Source organism: Raphanus sativus, chromosome 6, assembly GCF_000801105.2.
Source record: "Raphanus sativus cultivar WK10039 chromosome 6, ASM80110v3, whole genome shotgun sequence".
Classification (NCBI taxonomy): Eukaryota; Viridiplantae; Streptophyta; class Magnoliopsida; order Brassicales; family Brassicaceae; genus Raphanus; species Raphanus sativus.
This window is the reverse complement of record NC_079516.1, coordinates 18,922,951-18,947,854: the sequence shown is the minus strand read 5'-3', so window position 1 is coordinate 18,947,854 and position 24,904 is coordinate 18,922,951. Positions and strand designations below refer to the sequence as shown.

Here is a 24,904-nt window from a genome sequence, read left to right as displayed (position 1 = left end):
AGAAGCAAAGCACTCCACACTTTCTTGCTTCTCTTGTTTTTCCTCGTCGTCTGAGAAATATTTTTAAGAGTTTCCATAATTATATGTATTGGTAAGATATGACGTGGCTTAACGAGAAGTTTTTATTTAGTAAAACGTTTACGTGTCATGCAGAGAACGTTTCTCACAAAATGTGTGTATTTAATGCAGACAATTACATTCCTTTAAAAGAATTACAATATCTTCGACATTTTTCTCGACGACGTTTTTTACGTGATAAACCTTCAGCTTCGAGTACTTGATTAATCAATTCTCTCAATATAATCATAGCATCAAGAAAGCTTTCTTCTTCCTCGATCAGTTTCTTTATAAACATGTAACCCATCTGATCTTTCGCCATTAAGTAGGCATATTCGTAGAGACACAACTTGGTTATGTTGCTGCTTGAAGAGATAATCTCGGTTTGACGAGAGGTGTTCACTGTAAAACGTTTCTATGGTCAGTGTAGTAGTCTTCCCGAGCAAGCAATATAAACATGCGGCTGTCACCATCCTTCAATTGCTTTTATGCTACAATTACGTTTTTTAAATTTCAAAAGCTATATTTTATTTATTTCACACAGTTATTGTTTTGCTTATAATATGTTATTGATCTACCGTTATCTTTTGGAAGTTGATCAACATCAAGACGAGTCATAGACTCCAGTGAACACACACACACACATATATATAGTCACATATAATCACAGGGTCGATAACATCATAATTAAATGAATCATACATTTAGTTTTGCCTAACGTTCGTTTAAAGTATACTTATGTCCACAATCATAATATATAGATCTTATTCCGGGTAAAGCGCGGATTACTACCTAGTATCGTATTATACATACTAGATTAATTATTAAAATCATTATTATATTATCATCAATTGGAGGGTTGACAAATGATGATTTTAATCCTTGTATTACAACATATCAATGCAATCCATATCCTTCCTATATAGTAAACCTAAAAACGTAAGTTTGATTGAGACTATAACTATAGAAGCTTGAATTCCTTAGCCTTTTGTTCCTATCAAAATAACGAAACTTAATGCATGACGCACCTTTGTACATCCTAGAACATAATACTTAGCTAATATATGCACCGTTGGTGTGATGATATCATTGTTTGCGAATCTCTATTTTATCGTTAAACAGGTTGAACAATCCAGCCTCATCACCTTCCGGATTCCACCTTTTGTGGTTCCATTTAAAATTCAATCAGAAAACAAAATAACCAAATCAGAATTGAACCGATAAAAAGAGAGCAAATTTGTAAGATTTTTCAGAAAGATAAATTTATTAAACCCAAAGTTCAAGAATAAAGATGAAAAGCAGAACCATTGACACCAATATCAAAAACAAAGTTAAGTTACAAAAAAAAAGAATATCAAAAACAAAGTTTCTTCTTATTGTAAACACAACATGGCTTAGCTTCCCACCTGATCACGCATAAGCAATTGATTGGATTGCCTACTTTTCACCCCCGTTTGATGCATCAATCTTTTTAAACAGACAAAATTACCATAAAATAAAAACAAAGCAGCAATCATATTTAAAATTTTAAAATAATGGTTACAAAAAAAATTACCTTATTATATATGTTGGTTCGAAAGCACTTAAAGGCTAAAGCTTTGCCATATAAATCACAAATTAATACGAAGAGAGGAAGAATGACAGTCGATTTCTTAAGTTTAACTAATGTGAAAGATAGGAAGAGTCGCTCTACGACCTTGAGAAGGTAAGAGATCACGTTTATGTGGATGATTTTGCCAGCGATTAATATCAATTGAACTGAGGTGTATTATTAAAATGTTGCGATTGGAAGTTGAAGTTTTTTATTTATTGATATGGCAGTCCCAAAATGGTTTAAAAATCTGATGTGTCATTTTCTTTTTTTTTTTTGATCAAACACACATTCATTCATAATAAAAGAGTTTACACCCCATTATCGGGGGAGTTAAGCAATGAGAGAGCTGATTTTGCCACCGAATCAGCCATCCCATTCCTCAAACGTGGTACATACGAAAAGGAAATAGAATCAAACAAAGAACTAAAGTGATAGATGTCAAACAAAATCTCGAACAAAGCTGGAACCGAGCTTCTACTCTTCAGGAGCTTCACCAAAGAGAGAGAATCATCAAAGATTTAATGTTTAACGAAGCAGTATACATGACTGCAGATCGGATGGCGATGGCTTCTGCCATTAACGCCGAGGAGACATGTTTGCGGGAGGTGGAGATTTGATCAGGAATGGAGCGTTGTGTTTCACTCGAGAAGACGCCTCCTATGCCACAGTTACCGGTTCGACCATCCCAAGCTGCATCTACATTGCAGATGAGAGTATCTGGTGATGTCGGAGAGGCGCGAGCGTTGGTAGCGAGGGCCGGAGCAGAGTCGTGAGTCTTGTTGGATGCCGTAGCAGTGGGCTGTGCTGCCTCCCAATCTTTCGCATCAGTGATAGCTTTCGTCATGATTTCCATTGCGGAAAAAGTTTTATTTTCAAAACATCGCTTGTTTCTTGCTTTCCAGAGACTCCACAAAATCCATGGCCATAGTGGAACAGTTAGTCCCACCGGTGGAAGAGTCGTGAAGGTTTCTGCTATCTCAAGGAGAGACATCATCGAAGGAGTGAAGCTGTTTGGTATTAACACCATAGGAGCCAAGTTCCAAACCTGCTCTGCAATGCTGCAGGTCAAGAAAACGTGCATATCGTCCTCCTCCCCATCGCAGGTTTTACAGTTGAACGCCGGGATCCCACTTCGAGTTAAATTTGAGCTCACTGGGATTGCTTTGCGCACAAGCTTCCAGAGGAAATCCTTGATCTTTGGAGGAGTTTTGATATTCCAAATATGTTTGAGCCAGTTGAAGGAAGTGTTGGAGATGGCAGTCTCTACTTCTGCTGTCATTGCCAAGCCGTAGCCTGTCTTTGTCGTGTACTTCCCTGTCTTCTCCGGCAGTCAGACAAGATGATCAACAGAGTGCGCTGAGCTAAGTAATGATGCAGAGGATACTATCTTTTAGGGATCTGATGTGTCATCTTCTAGGGATGCATTTTGTTTTATTATTGTGTTGATTTCCTCTTGATAGCAATTTTTTCATTTGTTTTTTCTTTCTTTTTTGAGAATCTTTTTTTCATTTGTTGGTAATTACTCCATATTAATAATATTAGGACTTGTGTACTAAATAACTAAAAAATAAGAAATTAGATTTTGAGAGAGATAAGAAGAGAAAGTAGGAAAGACAGGAAAGTTTTAGTTTTTTTTTTGTCAAGAAGTAAAGTTTTAGTAAGTCAAGGAAATTGTGATTTTTGGTGTGTATATATGGTCTAATTTCCCTTAGTATTAACTATTAAAGTATTAAGTATATTTTTCGTTTTAAGGTAAAATACAGTGAATATGCACAAAATAAGTAATTATACTGATGCTTTAACATTATTACGACAATTACCGAATTTGAATTTCTCAAAAGTATTATTATCGGCTGTATCCACATTCCACTATTCTAAGGTCATCAATTATGGCACGCGTTTGCCAAACTAAAATGTCTTTTTATGATTAATGAATAGATCTTCGTCTAGCGGTATGATTAGTCCAAATAAATAAATGATAAATCTTATAAAAGTCAATTTTCACTTTGTAGAAGCTAGATATACTAAACAGCAAACTAAATTAAAAAAGTATATCTTATTTTTAGTTTAAACTTGAAAATAAAGCTACTGATCGGATGAATTCAGCAATAATATGAACTAGATTTTGACCCGCGCTTCGAAAGCGCGGGTATTATTTTTCATTTTTATAAAATATATTATTTTTTTATAATTATTGAATTTATTTATTTTAATATTTTTTTTAATAAATTCAACACGTAGAGTGTCTCTGATAAACTATGTATTTCTCTAGTTTTGTTTTATTCGCTCTTCAATCAACATATTTATTTGGCTTATTGTTAAAATAAATGATTATAGACTTTGATATCTGCACCTCCGCGGATGTATATTTTTGAAAATATGATGATATTTGTTTTTCATGTAATTATTAGGGTTTGGCAAAATGAATCTGAGGAACAGAACTGATACCAATCTGTAAATATAGTACCAAACCTGAACATAAATTGATTAAATATTCGAATTATTCAAAATTTTGTTAGTTAGAGAACCGAATCGGATCCGAACCGAAATATTCGTGTACCTGAATTTATCTAAAAATGGATTTATATACTTATATATTAATTTTTTTATATTTAACGTATATAAAACATCAAGAATGATAATTTTAAATTGGTTTAAAATACTTGAAAATATATATAGATAGTCAAAAACAAATATCTGAAATAGTTAAAGTATACTCAAATCACCAAAAATACTTAAAATAATTATTGATTCCGTATCCAAAATTTTAAATCAACCCAATTGATATGTTAAGCTTAGGTATTCTGACATATGTTATTTAAATTTATAGGTAATATATTACTTTATTTATAGATTTTGAGAAATTTAAAATATATAGTGATTTAAAACTTTAAAAATAATTTAAATAGGTTATCCAAACCCAAACTAAACCCGCAAAGATCTGAATCAAACTCAAACAAAAATTTAGAAACATCCTAATAGGACTGAAATCTTTGACCTCGAAAACCCAAAACGCAAACCAATCAGGACCAAACCTAGGCCTGGGCACAAAAACCGGACCCGAGGACCCGAACCGGAACCGACCCGAAAAATCAGGGTATCGGGTTTACTCGGTTCTTCAGAAATAACTGTTTGGGTTCTAAACTGTTGTATCCGAAGAACCGGTATCCAACCCGACCCGAACCGAAAACCGAATGGGTATCCGAAGATATCCGAAATAAAATATATATTTCAAAATATTATTTATAATTATATGTATAATTATTTTAATTTTAATTATAAATTTAATATATTAGTTATTTTCAATAATTTTGTGTATTTTCGGATAAAATATTGTAGTTTGGATAGAAGTACTTAAACAAAACTGTGTCAAATGAGTATTTTTGGTTATTTTTTTATACATCTGAATCGTTTGGATACAAAATACCCGAATCGAATCGGGTAATATGGTTATTTTGGGTACTATTATCCGAACCCATTACAGATACATTGGTTATTCGGTTATTTTCAGGTTCCTTTACTTCAGAACCGAACCCACCCGAACCCGGAAAAACCCGACTCGAACCCGATCCGAAATTTTATAATACCCGAATGGGTTTTAATTTCCAAACCCAAAAAACCCGATATCCGAAAGAACCGACCCGTACCCGAATGGGTACCCGAACGCCCAGACCTAACCAAACCCGTATGGATGTCTGAAAACCCATCCTTAGTCATTATTATATATCATATAATTTCATCATATAATTAATCGTATTTTGTATGTACCATCATATAAGTAATCATATAATTAATAGTATTTAATACGTATCATCATATAAATAATTACATATATTATATTTTAAAAACTTAATATGAAATATAAAAACCATAATTTGAGTTGGTATTTCAAATTGGGCTTTGTATTGTATTTTTCTTATATATATTGACAATATTCTTTTATAATGGACTTAATGACTTAAGCCCATTAATTTTTCTATTTAATACTACTATCTTTGTTTCCAAACAAAATTATTATTTTTAAAGACTACAATCCATGTTTCCAAACACACCAATTTTTTAAAAAACTCTTATCCAAGTATCCAAACACACCGAAATTGTACTTCAGCTTTAATAAGATAGATAGATATACTTATGCAATCTAAGATTTTGTTAATGAGAATATTTTCCTAAACAGTTTTAGCGTGCAAAAGGGATAGGGGATATCGATATTTTGTATTGAAGTATTAGTTAATTTTCTAAATATCTAGCGAAAAAAGTGTGGCATTAAGGGAAAGTATATTTAATTAGGTTATGACTTTTACTTGGGAAGAAAGAATCGAAAGAAAAAGAAGGTTATAGATTTTTTTTATTAGATTGCCTAAGATATTTATTACGTGGTGAGTAAGATTTGGTTATAGATTTTTTTTTTTTAAGTTAGCAATAATCGTGAACCATTTGTTACACCTATAGCCAAATACACCAAATTTTTTAATAATCTTATCTAAGTATCCAAACACACCGAATTTGTACTTCACCTTTAATAAGATAGACTAGATCTTGACCCGCGCTTTGGAAGCGCGGAATATTTTACGATGAAAAATTTCATTAATAACTTAACAAATATTTTGGTAATTTTTAAAGAGTGTATTTAAAATATTTTTGCATTTAAATCAGTGTTTTTAAATCCAACCCGATTGTGATTATACCGGTTAATCCGAAGATCTGACAATTCAATTTAGATTTTAAAAATATTCATATTAAAAAAATCACAAAAATCTGAGACTAACCGATTGAACTGATGGATGACCGATATGTAATCTGATTTGATTTAAATTGTAATAGTTTCATAATTTGTAATCTTATAATCCAAATTTTAAAGTTCATTATTTTGCAATTTATGAATTATGACGTTTCTACAAAATTTTAAAGAGAAAATGATAGATATAAAATAACAAAAATTAATAACTAAGATTAATTACTAAAAATATTAGTTATTTTATAAAAATATATTGTTTGGAAATATTGATAGTAGTATAAAAATATATTGTTTGGAAACATTGATAGTAGTATAAAAAAATAAGTATATTGTTTGGAAACATGAATAGTAGTATAAAGAAAGGAATAATAGTGATTTAATGTAGGTTTAACTATAAAGTATAAAAGTGTATTTAATTTAAAAACTTACAAAATAAATGTTAGGTCCAACAAAATGTTTCTGTTTTAATAAGATAGATATCCAGTCATGTCCAAGAGAAAAAAATATTCTAATTATTTTAATTTAGTAATTTTCACGTATTCGCTAAAGATCTTTGTCTCCGCGTACAATAAAGACAAAATAAAAGGAATATGGAAAGAAAAATATTTTGAAATCGCAAATTCAAAAATATAAACCCACCCAAAGCCAGATGGAAACCTCCTATGGATTTTTCTCTCACTAGCCTTCGTCTCATCTCTCTTTCTCTCTCTCTGTAAACCATCTCCGTACGCAGGCTCTCTCATCTCTTCCTCTCTACCTTTCCCTAAAACATTTTCAGTTCACACACACACACACACGGAAGCGTTTGACAAAAATGGAAACTTTGAGTCGTCTCTTAGTGTTCATATCTCTGTTCTCCGGTTTAGTTTCTGGTTTTACTCTGCAGAATCTTCCAATCACATCCTTTGAAGAGAGTTACACGCAACTTTTTGGTGACAAGAACTTGTTTGTTCATAAAGACGGCAAATCCGTCCGGTTAACGCTCGATGAAAGGACCGGTATGGTCTTTAATGTTCCTCTATTTTCTCGTGTCTTGTTTCTCTGTTTTATCGGTTTACTGATGGTTAAATTTTGGTTTTGTCTTTGGCAGGTTCTGGGTTCGTCTCAAATGATCTTTATTTACATGGATTATTCAGTGCTTCAATCAAACTACCTTCTGATTATTCAGCAGGAGTAGTTGTTGCTTTTTATGTAAGTAAAAAACAATTATAATGATCTTATTTTTCGTAATATGATTAAGTTTACTATTGATTTTTCGGTATTGGTAAATTTTGTGTGATTTGATATTTTCAGATGTCAAATGGAGATACGTATGAGAAAAATCATGATGAGATTGATTTTGAGTTTCTTGGTAACATTAGAGGAAGAGAATGGAGGATTCAGACAAATATTTATGGTAATGGAAGCACTCATTTGGGAAGAGAAGAAAGATGTAATCTTTGGTTTGATCCTACTGAAGATTATCATCAATACAGTATCCTCTGGTCTGATTCTCACATCATGTAAGTTAAATGAAAAAACTACAAAAAAAATCATTTATCGCCTAGTTTTTCTCTGTGTTTGTTTGATTGTCTTAGATAAATAACAAGAAAACCTTAGAATCTTGAAAGGAGGTTAGGTTCGTGACCCCGTTAGATTTAAGGCTTGGGGTGTTCGATAATTTCCTCTTCTATTTAAGGAAACCCAAGTGGGGTTTAATATTTTGAGGGATCTTTTGTTTTTTTTTTTATTCTCAAATTTCTTCTAGTGGAAAGTTTTGTGATGCTTGGACATCATTTGCTTTTGGGCTGTTCTGTTATTGTCAATTTCAAGCTTGTGAGCCCCCAAATAATGGTTTACAGCTTTCGATCTTTGGCATCAACAAAGACCCCATACAAAGTTCTGTTTTTCTTTAGGGGTCCAATCCAAGTTGAGAATCTTTATTTTGTTCATTAAAAGCTGGAATATTAACGCCAGAAATCTTATATTTTTAGGTTAATGTTTTTATCTTTTTGGATAACTAACCTTTTCAGCTGATTTATTTGTGGTTATGCAGATTCTACGTAGACAATGTTCCTATCAGAGAGGTGAAGCGAACATCATCAATGGGCGGTGACTTCCCGTCGAAGCCCATGTCTCTCTACACAACAATATGGGACGGTTCTAAATGGGCAACTTACGGTGGAAAGTACGGTGTAAACTACAAATATGCGCCTTACATCGCACGGTTTTCTGACCTAGTCCTGCATGGCTGCCCTGTGGACCCAATGTCGCAGTTTCCCAAGTGCGACGAAGGAGCCACCGAGTATATCCGTGCGGCGCAGGAGATTAGCCCGTCACAGAGGGCTAAAATGGAGGTTTTCAGGCGCAAACACATGACTTATTCGTATTGCTATGATCGGACCAGGTACAAGGTTTATTTGCCGGAGTGCGTTGTGAATCCGGCAGAGGCTCAGCGGCTTAGGGTTTATGATCCAGTCACGTTTGGTGGTACTCCGAGGCGCCGCCGCAGCGGAAAGCACAGGAGCAAGAGAAGCCGTATGGATGGAACAGAGTCGATATGATTGATTGTGCATTGTCATTAAATTATGGTGTTGGTTTGGATGGGGGAGGGGTTTCTAAAATAAGTCTTTTTAGTGGTATACTTTTGTTACAATGCATTTTTGTTATTCAGAGTTAGAGAGAGAAAGAGGGGGGGGGGGGGGGGAGTTTTGTTCATTTGTTGCTTGTATATGAAATAAAGTGATTTATTTATTTATTGAGAAATCTTGACTTGTTTGAACAATTTTATGATAAAAGTTTAATTTCTTGTTTTTGTGAATATATTCCGTTTAACGAATATTCGCGTTGTATTTTCTTGGCATTTTCTTCGTAGCATATCTTTGATTAATTTAATTTCAATTTGGGTACTTTATAGACTAAAGTTTTGTCTCTCTGTTACTTGTTTTATTCAATGGGTCCAACGAATGTTATTCTATTTAATTGTGTGGCCTGTGGACATGTTCTGCACATATGTGTATATACATTCAATGACAATTTACATAAAACTATTAGGTCGTGTCTAAAGTATATATGTACAAATGTTTTTGAGCTTAGCTCATTTTCATAGTCGAGTTTCGCATTTTCGGGACCATCTAAAGAGATAAGACTTGTGGGAAATAGAGCATCCTTATTGTGGTCTTTGGACCAAGTACTAAGCATTTTTGGGCTTAAAAGAAAATAAAAAAGGCTTAATTACCTAAAAAATGTGTTGAGAAAGTCCCATGTTAAAAAGTTTTTGGACTGGTCCTTGCGCATTGGTGGCAGCAATTGATTGGAGAGAAGCAAGTAGGGCAAATACCTTTGTTTCGTTTCATAAACCTCTCTTGTTCTCTCCGCACTCTCTCTCTCTCGACGGTGATAGAGTTGGCGATACAACGATGTTCTCTCCGGACACTCTCTCTCTCGACTCAGACAGAGTTCGCGATCGATCCTTCTCCGATTTCATCCCGATTTGAAAAACCGACGGTTATTTAGTTCTTATGAATTCAATAAAATGTTTGTTTGCTTTTTTCTAATGTTTGTAATTTTTTTTTTTTTTGCAAGTTTGTAATTTTCTGTGTTTTTTATTTAAATGTTTAATATTTATTTAAAACTAATCTTTTATAAAAAAATCTTAAAAAAAACTAAAAATCCTAGCAATAATCTACTCATTTGGATGTGTTTCTTACCTTTGTTTTTTAACATCACAATATTAATAAAAAAAACCTAAGGACTTGATATTTGGTCTTAGCAATAAGGATGCTCTTATCGTTCTCATTGTGTTGTTTTACGGATGTCGATATTTTTTCTTTTGCCAGCTATGGTCTATCTGAAACCCTCGGCATGCTTCCAAAGCACTTAATATTATCCCGAAAATACCTTTTTATTTTTTCCTTTTCAGAAAAAGAAATGCCTTTTCGAGTCGGATCAAGTTGATGTGGGTTGGAACGCTAGCTCGTTAATTATTCGAAAAAGAAAACTAATTTTTTGATTAAAAATTGCATTAGTTGTTAAGTGTTAATGTTATATATTGTGTTAACACATTGCTCAACTTAAAAGATTGGATCTATGACCAAAAAATCTTAATCGATTAATTCCTCACAAAGAGGTAAGTTTCTTCGACTATCCTCTTTAGACTAATATAGTTAGGGCTGGGCAAAAAATCCGAACCCGAAAAACCGAACCGAATCCGATCCGAAAAAGTAGCACCGAACCCGAACCGAAATTGATTAAATATCCGAACGGGTTCAAAATTTCGGTATTTAAAGAACCGAAACCGAGCCCGATCCGAACCGAAATATTTTGGGTACCCGAATGTATCCGAAATAAATTTATATACTTAAATATATACATTATTTTTATATATAATGTATATTAAAAATATATAAGATACCTTTAAGTTTTCCAAAATACTCGGAAAATATATGCAAATAGTCAAAAGTAAATGTTTAAAATAGCTAAAGTATACTGAAAACACCAAAATAGTTAAATATCTATTGATTCTTTATCCAAATATTCAAAGAAAACCAATTTATATGTTAAATTAAGGTATTTTGACATATATGTTATGAAAATTTATATGTAATATATTATCTTTCTTATAGATTTTGAAAATTTAAAGTATATAATGAATTTTGAAAATTTAAAAAACATTTTAAATGGGTTATCCGAACCCGAACCGAACCCGCAAACATCCGAACAGAATCCGAACCAAAATTTAGAAATATCCGAATGGGGCTGAAATCTTTGACCCTGAAAACCCGAAACCCGAATGGACTGAACCGAAACCCGAATGGGTATCCGAACGCCCAGCCCTAAATATAGTGTTGCTGTTTGCTTTAAATGGTTTCGTTTCTAACCCTAAAATCTTATTCCTTTTCTAAGGTTTGTATTCGGTCTCAGAATCCTAGCTGCTCCATATCCTACAGACCTAGAATACCCAGAAATAAATTAGGATTACTGACAGATAATGCATCTAATCTATTAAAAGTGAAGTACACTTAAAAATTAACTTTTACTTAATGTTTAATATTACAAAATTTGCCACTGCTTTTATTAGCATCATTTAACAATATTACTAAACCAAATTAAATTTACACAGTCAACCAAAACTAACGTGTTTCATAACCAATATTACAAAAACTACATTATATCTAATCTATTAATAAAGGGTAAGTACAAATAGTAAATACCCCTAAGTTTTCTTCAATCATTACATATCCATGCCACTAGTTTTAAAAACTGTAATTTTGAAATTTTCCTAAACATCCAACTTAAATTCACGTGATATTATTGAGTTTAAAAACATAATCTAAACATATCTTAACTACTTTTAAACTTGCCATATTAAAGTATAAAAATTACATATATTTTCTTTTTCTACGTGTAAAGAGAGAGAATAGTTCTCTATATGTAATCTCAAAAGTTTATTCAATCAGCTCACTTTTGTTTATTTTTTTTGTCTTATAAAAATATTTTCTAGGTTATCATTATTGTAGCTTATTTTATCACTAATATGATAATTCATGTATTTTAGGTGTTGGTCATATTTTGTCAAATAATAGTCGTTTTGTAACAACTAATTGGAAAGTTTATTAAAACTAGCTACTATTTTTGGAATTTTTTTTAAAAGTCTGAGATATGTTTTATGGTTATTTTAATTGACAAAAAATAATAATAAATGCTAGAGGTTAGGATTAGGTAGTTTCTCAATGGCATATGAGCATAATAAAAGTTATTTTAAGTTTTTTTAGATATGGTTTTGATTAATTTAACATCTAACCACAATATTAACCATCACCCCCATTTAAAAATATTTATAATCCATCTATAAATCATAATTAAATCACAATAATATTTATTACAATTTAAAAAACATCCATACGGACGCACGGATCAGAATCTAGTTTTATTAGTAAATCTAAATTCCTATCTTAACTAACCAAAATGTAAAACCTTTAACACTAAAAGGAAATGGGCATCATCTAATTAGAAACGTATATTCTATTTTCGAAAAAACGTGTAAGTAACGTCTTACTTAACTAAATATATGAACCAAAACTTTTTTAACTATATTTTTATTGGATGCTATTGTATTTTGTTAGTAGATCTCCTAGGTTAGCTTAATTATTTATCAGTAGATGAGACTAAAACACAAGGTAACTTTTTTTTATCAAGAAACACAAGGTAACTAAATTCAAAGGTGTATATATATATATATATATATATATATATATATATATATATAGTTATAAAAATAGTTTTAAAACAAAAATAAATTAAGAAATGTTTTTGAAATTATAATTATAATGCATAAAATAATAAATTTCAGTATTACTAAATAAATTTTAAAATAAAATATATGGAACTTAAAATTTAGAATTTATTTCTTTCATATTTTGAACATGTTTTTATTTAATTATTTGAATTTTTTTTTAAATGGAACCAAAAATTGTGTTACAAATAGCGCATTATCGAATTACATAATATAAAACAGCAAATGTGACAAAAAAAACAAAAAAAAAAACAAATTATAAAATATATTAGTTGTTATATAATATATAAATCAAATATCTATAAGTATAAAACAAAAAATACCCACACACAATATCTAGTTGTCCTTAAGCGTAGATCCTAAAATCTATATTAGGAAGAAAATAATGTGGGCAACAATTTTTTTGACGGTTACAGGTTCATGTAGGCCCATTCAAAGTAGTCGTCAATCGGTTTTCTTATTCTTTTGACGAGAAGGATTTGGTGACAAATCGTGGTCCAACATTTTCCTCCCAGACCTTCGAGTAAGTGACGAAGTCGAAGGACGAAAATCCTTTAGCGACTAAAAAAAAGATATGACTCCAAGTTAATTTTTCTTTAGAGAGTTCGTGAGGTCGTTTGCCATTCTATAGCAAGGTCAATACATAGGCAGCAAAGGACCTACATTCAAGGTAATGGGGTCACTTGACACCACATAAATACTAAAAACTAAATTTGCAAGCCAAGTTTATAGAGTTGTGTTGGTGTGTATTTGGTTAGATAAGTGTCCAATGAACCCACAACAACTGAGTTCAAACCACCTTGATGACACCCATGTTTATTTATTTTTGTATTTACTTGCATTATGACCCTTCAAAAAAAACTTCTGGGTTTGCCCCTGATCACAATAATATATACTTTCTCCGTTTCATATTAAGTATCGTTGTAGAAAAAACATTTCGTTGCAAAATAAGTAGTACTAGGTTTTGATCCGCGCTTTAAAGCGCGGGTTACTTTTAATAAAATTTTAGTTTATTTTACTTTAGACAATTAATATATACATATGCAATTTTTGGAGATATATTATATAATTTACTAATTGAAACCCGTTTTGATTGGAAACAATATTCAGTTTATTTTTGTTTTTATATTTTACTTTTTTATGAAAATATCTGTTCGAAATTAAATTTATCACATATTTTATGATTTTATTTGGTATAGATGATATTTTATAATTTATATTAATTTTGTGTCTATAAGGATAATATAAAAGTATTCTATTGATATGATAGTATTAGTTTACTTTTATTATTAATAACCTATTATAAGTTTTTTATTTTAGATTTAAAATTTAATTTTAGGATAATTTTAAAAATTTCTTAAACACTCGTAATTCCAGTATCACTATTATATACAAAATGATATAGTAAATAATATTTTTATTTTTTTGTGTATATACGCATTTTCGATCGTTAAATAGTATTATACATGAGAAATGTTATTCAAATATTTATTATGATATATGCTATAGGATAAAAAGTTTTGGTTTGTACTGAAAATATTCATAAATATTAATTTGAATGATCTATTTTGATATTGATAAATAGATTTTTAAAAATAATATTTGATGTAATTATGTTTGTTAGTTTAGATAGGATTCATGATATATGTGGGTCCAGTATTTAAATTTAAAATATTTATATTAACCTTAAAGTTATCTTATAAATATAGGTAGATCCGATATCTGTGATTTGTTTAGGTGTATCGGTATTACCAAAACCAAGACTTAAACCATATTATTGAACTTATAAAGATGAACTAGATTTTGACCCGCACGTCCGTGCGGGTGTATATTTTTATAAAATATATTGTTTTTCATGTCAATATTAGAGTTGGACAAAAAATCGAAATCTAAAAAATTAAAACGATCCCGATCCAAAAGAAGTACAAAACCCGAACAGAAGTTGATTAAATATAAAAATTTTGGTATTTAGAGAAAGGAAACCGAATCCATTCCGAATCAAAGTATTTCAGATACTTGAATGTATTCGAAATAGATTTATATACTTATATTTTTTTGACTTAATGTATATAAAACATACAGAATATGTATGGTACTTATAAGTTGGTTTAAATAGTTGAAAATATATATAAATATCTAAAATAATTAAAGTATATTCAAATCACTAAAAATACTTAACATAACTATTGATTTTATATCCAATTATTTAAATCAAACCAATTTATATGTTAAGTTTAGGTATTCTGATATATGTTATTCAAATGTATAAGTACTATATTATTTTGTTTATATATTTTGAGAAATTTAAAGTATATAATGAATTTAAATGGGTTATCGAATCTGAACAAACCCGCAAAGATGCGAATTTGCTTCCGAACCAAAATTTAGAAGTATCCGATGGGACTGAAATCTTTGATCCCGATAACCCGAAACCCAAACAGACCTAAACCGAATCCGAATGGGTACCCGAACGCCCATCCCTAATTCACAATCTATTTTTTTCATTTCAAACACACCAAACATATAATTAATAGTATTTTATATATACTATCAGATAAATAATCACATATATTATATTTTCAATAATCACATATATTGAAAACATTTTTTAATAATGGTTGTTGGAAATATTTTGGTAAAAAATAATTTTTTTGAATATATGTATATTTTAAATCAATTTTTGATATAAATCAACTTTAAATTATTATTTTGATTTGAAATATGTATATAAAGTTTAAATTTTGTTTTATGATTATTTTAAACAAATGATATTTTTAGATTATTAGATTAGCTCATTTTCATATATTTTAAAATTTACACAAATATATAGTTTCTCATAATATAATAGATTTTCAACTTTTCTTAATAACATAAATTTATTATTTTCTTAATATAATGCTATCTATGTTTCTAAACAATATTATATCTTTTTTATATCGATATTCATGTTTCCAAATAAATCTTTTTTTTTAAATTGATATTCATGTTTTCAAACACACTTATTTTTAAACTATGTTTCCAAAAAAACATAATTTGTACTTCAATTTTAATAATATAGATTAAAATAATGAATTCATATATATTGTTATGACTAATATATAAAGTCTCATATTTGAATGTAAGTTCACCTCAACCTTCTTGAATCTTCAGGTACTACATTATGCTCCAACAGTCCACATCCAATAGCATATTCCAGGACAAAAGTGATATGCTTTGGTGTCAAAACCAACTGAAAAATCAAGTGTATCCATGTTTTTCATCGATCTAATACCAGAAAAGTAATCCATATTTCACCTTAGAAAACGACAATTACAACAATCATTAACAACTTGCATTACGCATATATATTCACAGAAAAAGTTAGAAAATTTAAAAGGGTTTGAAAACGTTCTCACATCAATCTTCATGCCTCTCGAGGAAATCTTGTAAGCAGCCCATAGAGCATTTTTCAAACAAAGGATTGAATTTTTGTGAGAGTGGGAATCTTCCATACTTGTTCATAGTCCTAAGTAAATAGTTTTCAAAAATTATCCTCATTCTTCCGAAAAATCATCACCAGAACAAAACAGGGAATTATAACCGGACAAAAAAAGAGAGAAAATGTTAGCAAAGGTATGAAGGGATTTAACCAAAAACAAAAAAGAGGATGAAGAGTTGTGAAGCGTACTTCTCTATTTTCACTCAAGTAAATTCTGTAAATCATACCAAAAGGCACATAAAGGATGGATCTAAAATCGTCTGATTAAAGCAGCGATAGGTGGAGAAGTATATAGGAGGCTCTTATAATTTAGGTTAAGAGGATAGAAATGGGGAGTAGCTACAGCTAAGATGGTTTTATATTCTGTTTTTTTGAAAAGAAAAAAAATTGTATCGTATGAACATATGTATGCTAATCAAATTCTAATTATTTGTTAAAATTTCAAACGCAGAATATGGAAACTAATTAGTGATGCTTGCTTAATTGTAGTCAATTTTCAAAGAATATCTTGGAAGGCAAGATTAGATAATAAGAATTTTCTACAAATATACCAAATATACCGTGAGAGCAAAAATAAATGATAAGAATAAGGTAATATGAGTAATAGAATAGCCGTTTGCCGTCAAAAAAAAAAAAAAAGAATAAGGTAATATTCCATTGTTAAGATTGCAAGAGCTATATACGGAAACAACTTTTCTATAGAGATTTTAGATTTGATCATGTTTCCATATCTCAATGATTATCATTAAACACGCAATATTAAGTTACGTCGGTTTTGTTTCGAGATAATAAAGTAAGGCAGGTCAAATTTGAGTTGTTGGTTTAGCAATATTAATGTTTTATTCTAGTGGCATTCCATTGTAAATATTTAGAAAAAGTCAGGGTCAATTCTTATTTGTACTTCAATTTTAATAGATTAGATGTATTTTTGGCAAAGTTGCAATTTCATGAAGAATATAATTTGGGAATGATACTCTTTTGGTATTGATGGTTGTTCAGTTATTACTGATTTGATAATGCTTAATGTATACTAGATCGCACGGATATTAATTTTCTGTTTGTTTATATTAAATTATGTATCTATAATATTTGATTGTTTTATATTATTAAGTTAGGGGTGGGTATTTTTGTACCCATTCGGATTCGATTAAAATCTATTCAGATTTGATTTAGATCTTTGTGGGTTCGGTTCGGGTTCGGATAACCCATTTAAATTATTTTAAAATTTTCAAAGTTTATATATATTTTAAAATTCTCGAAACATATAAATCTGAGAAACTTAAGCCAAAATACCTAAATTTAAATTAAAAAGAAGTTTAGCTTGAGTATTTGGATGGAAAATATATATTTTAAGTATTTTTTTGGTGATTTTATTATTGTTTATCTACTTTTGATTTTTACTTTTGACTACTTTTAATTTTCAAATGATGCGTTTGTAAAAGTTAACTGTAATAGACTAAATATTTTCGGTGGGTTGACAACCTATTGTATCACCTATACACAGTATCAAATAAGTATATATAAATAGACTTATATATAAAATATATATGAAAAAAAAATTTTGAATAAAATATGAAGAAATAGAGAACTGAGTAAGTATGGTATATACAAAATTGATAAATTAGTTATAATGTTTATAAGGAAAACATTATTATTCAAATTCTATAAAATTTGTAACATATAAAACAATTGGATTAAGATTTCTAAAAATTGAATGTATCAAAATTTAAATAATTACAAATTAATTATGGGCTTGAGTTTGTGTCAATATACATAATAGTTTGGGTCATCTTAAATTGGTTGATTCCCAAAATTTTAGCTAATTATTTAATTATTCTATGAGAAAGTTAACAGTAAAAAAAGTAATTTGAGATGGAAAATTTCTACAAACATGTGTTCACCTACGCTAATTATTTATTTAGTTATTTTGAATTGATTGTTATTAAATATGATAGATACGAAAACCGATTGTATTGTTACCAAAAAGGTTGAAAGAATAATTCAAAATAGAAAATCCCTATAAATATGCATTTATATTTACTTAAATTCAAAATAGGAAATTCTATAAATATGTATTTACACTCGTATTTAATTAAAATTAGATTTAGGATATGCATTAATTAACACTGTTAAAGACAAGAATATTAAAAGGTAAGTAAAGTTATTATTTCAGTGGCATATAATCGTAAATAAATTAAAAAATTAAAGGATATTTTATATGTCTGTTTTAATAAGATAGATGTATTTTGTGTCAATAAATTACATTCAATATATCTAAGAAGAAATAGATTTTAAAAAATCATCTCATGTGAAACTTTTAGTATGATGTCTAAGACCATCTCCAACCCACCTCTATTTTAATCTCTATATTTTCTTCTAAAATAGAGAAACTCTATAGCTCCAAATGGTGACCAAGGGAATGTGTGGGAATAACTAATTCCTTAGCATTCCTTACAATTTACACCATATACAAGGAATATTTGTTACCTATGATTCCTTAACATTCCTTAAGATTTATGGAATAAAAGACTACAATTATTCCTTATGAAATTAGAAGATGAATGAATTTTCCTTTTATTTTATTCCTTTTCATTCCATTTTTCCTATTCCTTTCATTCCTTTTGCGGTTACCAGTAAAAGCCTATTATAGAGGTGGATTTGCTCCAATGTATGACTCTATAATAGAGTTTCTCTATTTATAGAGGAAAATATAGAGATATGCTATTTTCATCTCTAAATATAGAGGCAAAAAGTAGAATTTCTCTATATTTTCCTCTAAAATATAAAAACTCTATTATAGAGACATACATTGGAGCAAATCCACCTCTATAATAGAGTTTCTCTATTTTAAAGGAAAAAATAGAGGTGTACATTGGAGATGCTCTAACCCGCTTCCGCTTTTCGCTTTAGCATATGCAACAACATTTTAGAAAGAAAAAAAGGATGGAAAGAAATGACTTATTAATATAATGGAAATAAATGACTATAAAATGTACATGCCAGTAATGAATGCATTTTGCTAGTTAGTGCAAATACGAGTTACATAAATTATGGTTCTTGTTCATTTTAGGTTAGGTTGGATACTGTTGCAGCGTCATATGCTACTAATAATACATTATGAGGGGATCCACATACAAAATTAATATAATTAAACTGATGTTATATACAATCCGTTACAACAAACTACCAAATTAATAGGACGAATATTTTCCATATAGTCATTGTTGGTCGAACTAGTTCGACAATACTAGAAGCTGGCCAAATGGAGAAATTAATTCCAGTTACATATCGAAATTAACATAAAATAGTTCATCCTTTTGAATACATGTTTATAGCGCGGTATTTTTAGTTGTTGCCATTATATACAATGTAGCGGTCCACTGTGATTAGACCGACCAAAAAGTAACGATTTTCACTTTTACCGATCTAACTAATACTCCCTCTGTTTCACAATAAGTGTCATTCTGAACTCATTTTCTTGTTACACAAAGAGTGTCACTTTACAATTTCAATGTAAATTATACTAACTTTCAGCTGAAAATTAATTGCAAACTGCATTGATTTTATAAATAATTTTATTTATCTAAAATACTATTGGTCAAAGAAGTATAATTAATTATAACTTACATATATTTCAACAACTTTCTTAATCTGTGTGAAAAATGTCACAACAACACTCTTTAAAAAACGGAGGGAGTAGAATTTTGATCAATACAACTACCAGTCTACCAGTTTGAATAAGAACTAATAAAATTTTATAATCATTAGTTAATATTTTATCTTTTCACACTACGGTGTCAGGTCATTTATTCTTCTTATTGATATGGGTTATAAAAATGTAACAAGTTGGCCCGTGTCGTCTTGTTCAAAACCATGTAAACTAATTCGTAATAATTGAAAAAATCGTTTTCAAAACCAAATTTGTAGTACAATTCCGAGGAGGACAAACAAAATGATTGGTTGAAAAATTAATAAGCGTGGGATTTAAGGACGTCTATAATGTAATTAACGTGGTTTGATGTCTAAGCAGTCCAACAGGCAACAACCAATAACTAACATTACACTAACCAATCATCAACCTTCATTTCTTTAAGTATTTAAATATAGGCTTAATAATATCGACTGACACAATTAATAAATGTATAATAATCATCGTCCACGTCAGAATTTCACCTCTTTCTCTCCAGCTTTGCATGGCTCTTGCTTTCTCCTTATCTCCTTCCCTCTCCCTTATTACTTCCTCTCCAAATCCGTTGCTCCTCCAATAATCTCTCCCCCTCTCTCTCCTCTATCACTTTCCCTTGCAATGCTTGGAAGTTATAAAGAAGTGAGTAATCTGTTTCCTTTTAATACCTAAATTGAAATAACAGATTATCCCATGCATATTACCTCATTGTTATTGATTACCTCTCGATCATTGATACACAAAACACTACGATGATGATGCTATATCTACTTGTAAGGTTATGTGGCCAAGACTTGTGGCCAACAAGATCCTAAGGAAAAGCGTTGGAAGCAACAACTTCGTTGCCGATTTTCCACCAGATGCTGATGAGCAGCTTCTAAAAACTCCTGGATTAGTCGACGAACGACCTACTTTCGATTCTAAATCAATCTTTGTCAATCAACACAAGACTATTAATCTCAACTACAAGTACATATATATATAACTTTATTCTCTTTTATTTCCATTAAGAGCTTAGCATATGCTTACTGCTGTATTCAAATGTTCCTCTATAGACTATAGTCACACACACACACAGACATATATATATATATATATATATAGTTATTTAATTGTTTAGTCGAAATAAATATTTTTACCGGTATATAGTTAGTGAAATTTGAGTGACAGCTAGCCCCTTAATCTTGAAGGGCATCGGAATTAATGCTACCAAGGAATCTTGGTTCCTCGTGCTCCGTGAATCTACAACTTTTAAAATCTTATTATCCAAATATAGTTGCACGTTTAAAGTTTTCTTTACGTGACATTTAATTATATGTTTTAGGGTTCTCGTTAGCACATGGAACGTTGGTGGAATAGTGCCGGAGGATGGATTTGACATGGAGGATCTCTTGGAAACACATAAAACCCCGTGTGATATATATGTTCTCGGGTAATTAATCAAACACTACAATAGCATCAAAAGTGTATAGTTTAATGATTTAATTGTCTTCAGCGTTTTGAGTTAAATATATATGTCTAGGTTTCAAGAAGTTGTGCCACTCAGAGCTTCGAATGTTTTGGGATCAGATAACAACAAGGTTTCTGCGAAATGGAACTTGTTGATAAGAGAGACCTTGAACAAGAGCGTGGCCACTAGTGATGATATGGACAAGGTAATTAATGGTGTTTCCCAAGATTTCAAGTGTATCATAAGTAAACAGATGGTCGGAATCTTGATCAGCGTTTGGGTCCGAGGCGATCTCAGGCCGTACATCCGTCATCCTAGCGTCTCCTGCGTTGGGTGTGGCGTTATGGGTTGCTTAGGAAACAAGGTAACTATATTTAAAATTTCCACTATTCTATTTTGTTTTCCAAATCTCACTGTTAAATAAATAAATATTCGATTTAGGTGTTGACTGGTAATAGAAAATAGTTACGTATGCTTTTATGTTTGTGGCTATATATGGTTATTTTATTTCGCGGTTGTGGTTGAACCTGTATCTATCTTATTAAAACAGAAACATTCTATTGGACCTAACATTTATTTTGTAAGTTTTTAAATTAAATACACATTTATACTATATAGTTAAACATACATTAAATCACTTTATGTTTCTTTCTTTATACTACTATCCATGTTTCCAAACAATATACTTATTTCTTTATACTACTATCAATATTTCCAAACAATATATTTATTTCTTTATACTACTATCAATATTTTCAAACAATATATTTTTATACTACTATCAATGTTTCCAAATAATACAATAATTAATCTTAGTTATTTTATATCTATCATTTTCTCTTTAAAATTTTGTAGAAACGTCATAATTTTAAAGTTCACTATCATAAATTGCAAAATAGTAAACTTTAAAATTCCGATTATAAGATTACAAATTATGAAGCTATTACAATTTAAATCCAATTAGATTACATATCGGTCATCCATCAGTTCACTCGGTTAGTCTCGGATTTTAGTGATTTTTTAATATGAATATTTTAAAAACATAAATTGAATTGTCAGATCTCCGGATTAACCGGTATAATCACAATCGGGTTGAATTTAAAAATACTGATTTAAATGAAAAAATATTTTAAATATACACTCTTTAAAATTTACCAAAATATTTGTTAAATTATTAGTGAAATTTTTCATCGTAAAATATTCCGCGCTTCAAAAGCGCGGGTCAAAATCTAGTATATAATTAAATAAGATGCATTGTCTTATGTTCTGTGTTCATTTTACGTATATATTTTCTTAATCCTATTATAGTACAAATAAGCAGTAAACCATAACTTATGCTTTTTCTCTAAAAGTATCAAAATCTAAAGAAGTAAAAAAGAATCCAAGTACATTACAATCATGGTAACCAAATTTTCTAAAAGTGTATAAATGAGTGCTAAATGATTGAGGAACACTTAACTCTATAAACCGGTTCATTATTTGTTGTATGTTTAGTAACCTTTTTTTTTTTTTTGCTAAACAATGTTTAGTAACCTTGTTTTGAAAAAAAAATGCGTCTTCTTTATTATAATATTTTTAACGTCAAACCTGTTTTGTAGCATTTTTAGTTTAGGTCTTTGTCAAAAAAAAAAAAAACCTGTTTTGTAGCATTTTTAGTTTAGGTCTTATATTTTATGTTACTGTTTACAAATTGGAGAAGAAAATTTTAAAAGTGTCGTTTGTATTTTATCACTAGGGATCAGTATCGGTTAGATTCCGGTTGCACGAGACGAGCTTCTGCTTCGTTTGTAGTCATCTAGCCTCCGGTGGGCGTGACCGAGATGGAAGGCAAAGAAACTCCGATGTCACAGAGATTCTTTCGAGATCGAGTTTTCCTAGAGGCACATATCTAGAAGATTTGCCGAAAAAAATACTTGACCACGAGTAAGTTTATATATTTAATTAATCAAGTGCACAACAATAAAGTTACTATTTAATTATTTTTAACGCATGTTTCATATTCACATACCTAGCATTACACTTGTTGGCTGTAAATTGAAAATTGCCAACTTGTTAGTAATTAAATGGTTATGGTCAGGCCATTACTGCATAATACTATAGTTTAAGCAATTTGAGTGTTCAATTTAAATAAGTCTTGATATCGCGGGAAAAAGGTTAGTTTGGTTACCTAGTTGTTAAAAACTATATATCAACTTGTGATATCAATTATGAATACATTTAATTTAATAACTATACAATTTTGTTTTGTTTTTGTTGAATCAAATTAAACAGCCGAGTAATTTTTCTGGGAGATTTGAATTATAGAATATCTCTACCTGAGGAGAAGACAAGATTATTGGTGGAACGAAAAGAATGGAAGACTTTACTAGAAAAAGATCAGGTAACTAATTATATATAAATTTCTCTTAAGCAAATTAATCTCGTATATAAAAATGTCATAACCTCACGTTTATTTATTTGTTTTGAAATTAAGCTAAGTATGGAGATCATGAATGGCAAAATTTTCAAAGGTTGGCAAGAAGGAAATGTCACATTTGCTCCAACGTATAAATACATTCCAAATTCAGATTTATATTATGGATGCATTGCATACAAGAAAGACGAGAAGAAACGAGCTCCAGCATGGTGAGTCTCTTACTGAATTTACATGTTAATTTACTGTATTTTTGTTTTTTTCCTTACATGCATTGTATTTTAAATAGGTGTGATCGAATAATATGGTACGGAAATGGATTGAAGCAACATGAATATACAAGAGGGGAAGTGAAGATATCTGATCATAGACCCGTCAAAGCAATCTTTACCACAGAAGTTAAAGTGTTGCAATATAGTAACAAAATTCGTAATCTCTTTTTCTCAGAGAGATTTGAAGACAGAATTGATGGATATGATCAGATAGATTCGAAAGACTACTCGTGGATTTCTACCTAATTTATGAATTGGGGTGAAATCTCGTTGTTGTACATATATATAGTACACCCAATTATAGGTTCTTAAGAAAACAAAAGGCATATAGTGTTTGTTTTATTTGTTTTGTAGATCATACTGCTTGTGACAAGAATAAAGCTGTGAAAGACTAACTTTGTATAACAGTATCTTGGTGCACAACTAGTGAGATTTGTATGTTTAATAGGTAAGATTCATGATGGGCATGTACCTAACAAAGATTAACATATCAGGCAAACTAGTCTTCGGAAGAAAAGAAAAATGTATTAGATGTATAAATAATTACCAAGTTGGCTCTATCTTCTGCCCATCTCCATTCAAGTAATTAAGGGGGTCCCCATTCCATCCATGTATTAAATAAATATGTTTACGGAGTTCAACAACTATATGTTCATGGTGTGAGATTAATCTCTAAATTCTATATAACTTATTATTGTACTCATGGTCTTTGGAAGATGACTTTCCATGCAATAACATTAATAAACTACTAAGGTAACCCGAGACTTGATTATTAAAGATTACAAATAAACGTACGTATGAGATTACAAGAAAAGTAACAAGATTCCACTTGTTTATGCGTATGATTATTGATTAATGGCGCGACTATGGATGAATGGACAACGGCATATGGTACTTGGCGTTATGTGTAGTGGAGCATGAACAATTGGGAACTTTTATAATA

The 24,904-nt window shown here is 30.1% G+C and overlaps 3 protein-coding genes across 4 annotated transcripts; 2 read left to right on the top strand and 1 right to left on the bottom strand.

Annotated features, from left to right (window-relative positions):
* Positions 1-2,141: 2,141 nt before the first annotated feature.
* LOC108808001 (uncharacterized) lies at positions 2,142-2,930 on the bottom strand. Its single transcript, XM_018580211.1, has one exon. The coding sequence runs from the start codon at positions 2,928-2,930 to the stop codon at positions 2,142-2,144; it is 789 nt and encodes a 262-aa protein (XP_018435713.1).
* Positions 2,931-7,049: 4,119 nt separating this feature from the next.
* Positions 7,050-9,184, top strand: LOC108836700 (probable xyloglucan endotransglucosylase/hydrolase protein 27). Its single transcript, XM_018609822.2, has 4 exons — positions 7,050-7,387; positions 7,480-7,580; positions 7,683-7,891; positions 8,425-9,184. Exons 1-4 carry the CDS (start codon positions 7,204-7,206, stop codon positions 8,930-8,932), a joined length of 1,002 nt encoding a protein of 333 aa, XP_018465324.1. The 5' UTR covers positions 7,050-7,203; the 3' UTR covers positions 8,933-9,184.
* Positions 9,185-20,305: 11,121 nt separating this feature from the next.
* Positions 20,306-24,413, top strand: LOC108810103 (type IV inositol polyphosphate 5-phosphatase 9). Of its 2 annotated transcripts, none has more exons than XM_018582236.2 (8): positions 20,306-20,468; positions 20,605-20,795; positions 21,151-21,258; positions 21,349-21,640; positions 23,012-23,199; positions 23,581-23,656; positions 23,750-23,901; positions 23,979-24,413. In XM_018582236.2, the coding sequence occupies exons 1-8, from the start codon at positions 20,448-20,450 to the stop codon at positions 24,205-24,207; spliced, it is 1,257 nt and encodes a 418-aa protein (XP_018437738.1). In that variant the 5' UTR covers positions 20,306-20,447; the 3' UTR covers positions 24,208-24,413. The 2 variants fall into 2 exon arrangements, with proteins under 2 accessions (XP_018437738.1, XP_018437737.1); XM_018582235.2 differs by having other exon boundaries at positions 20,308-20,468; positions 23,548-23,656.
* Positions 24,414-24,904: the final 491 nt, after the last annotated feature.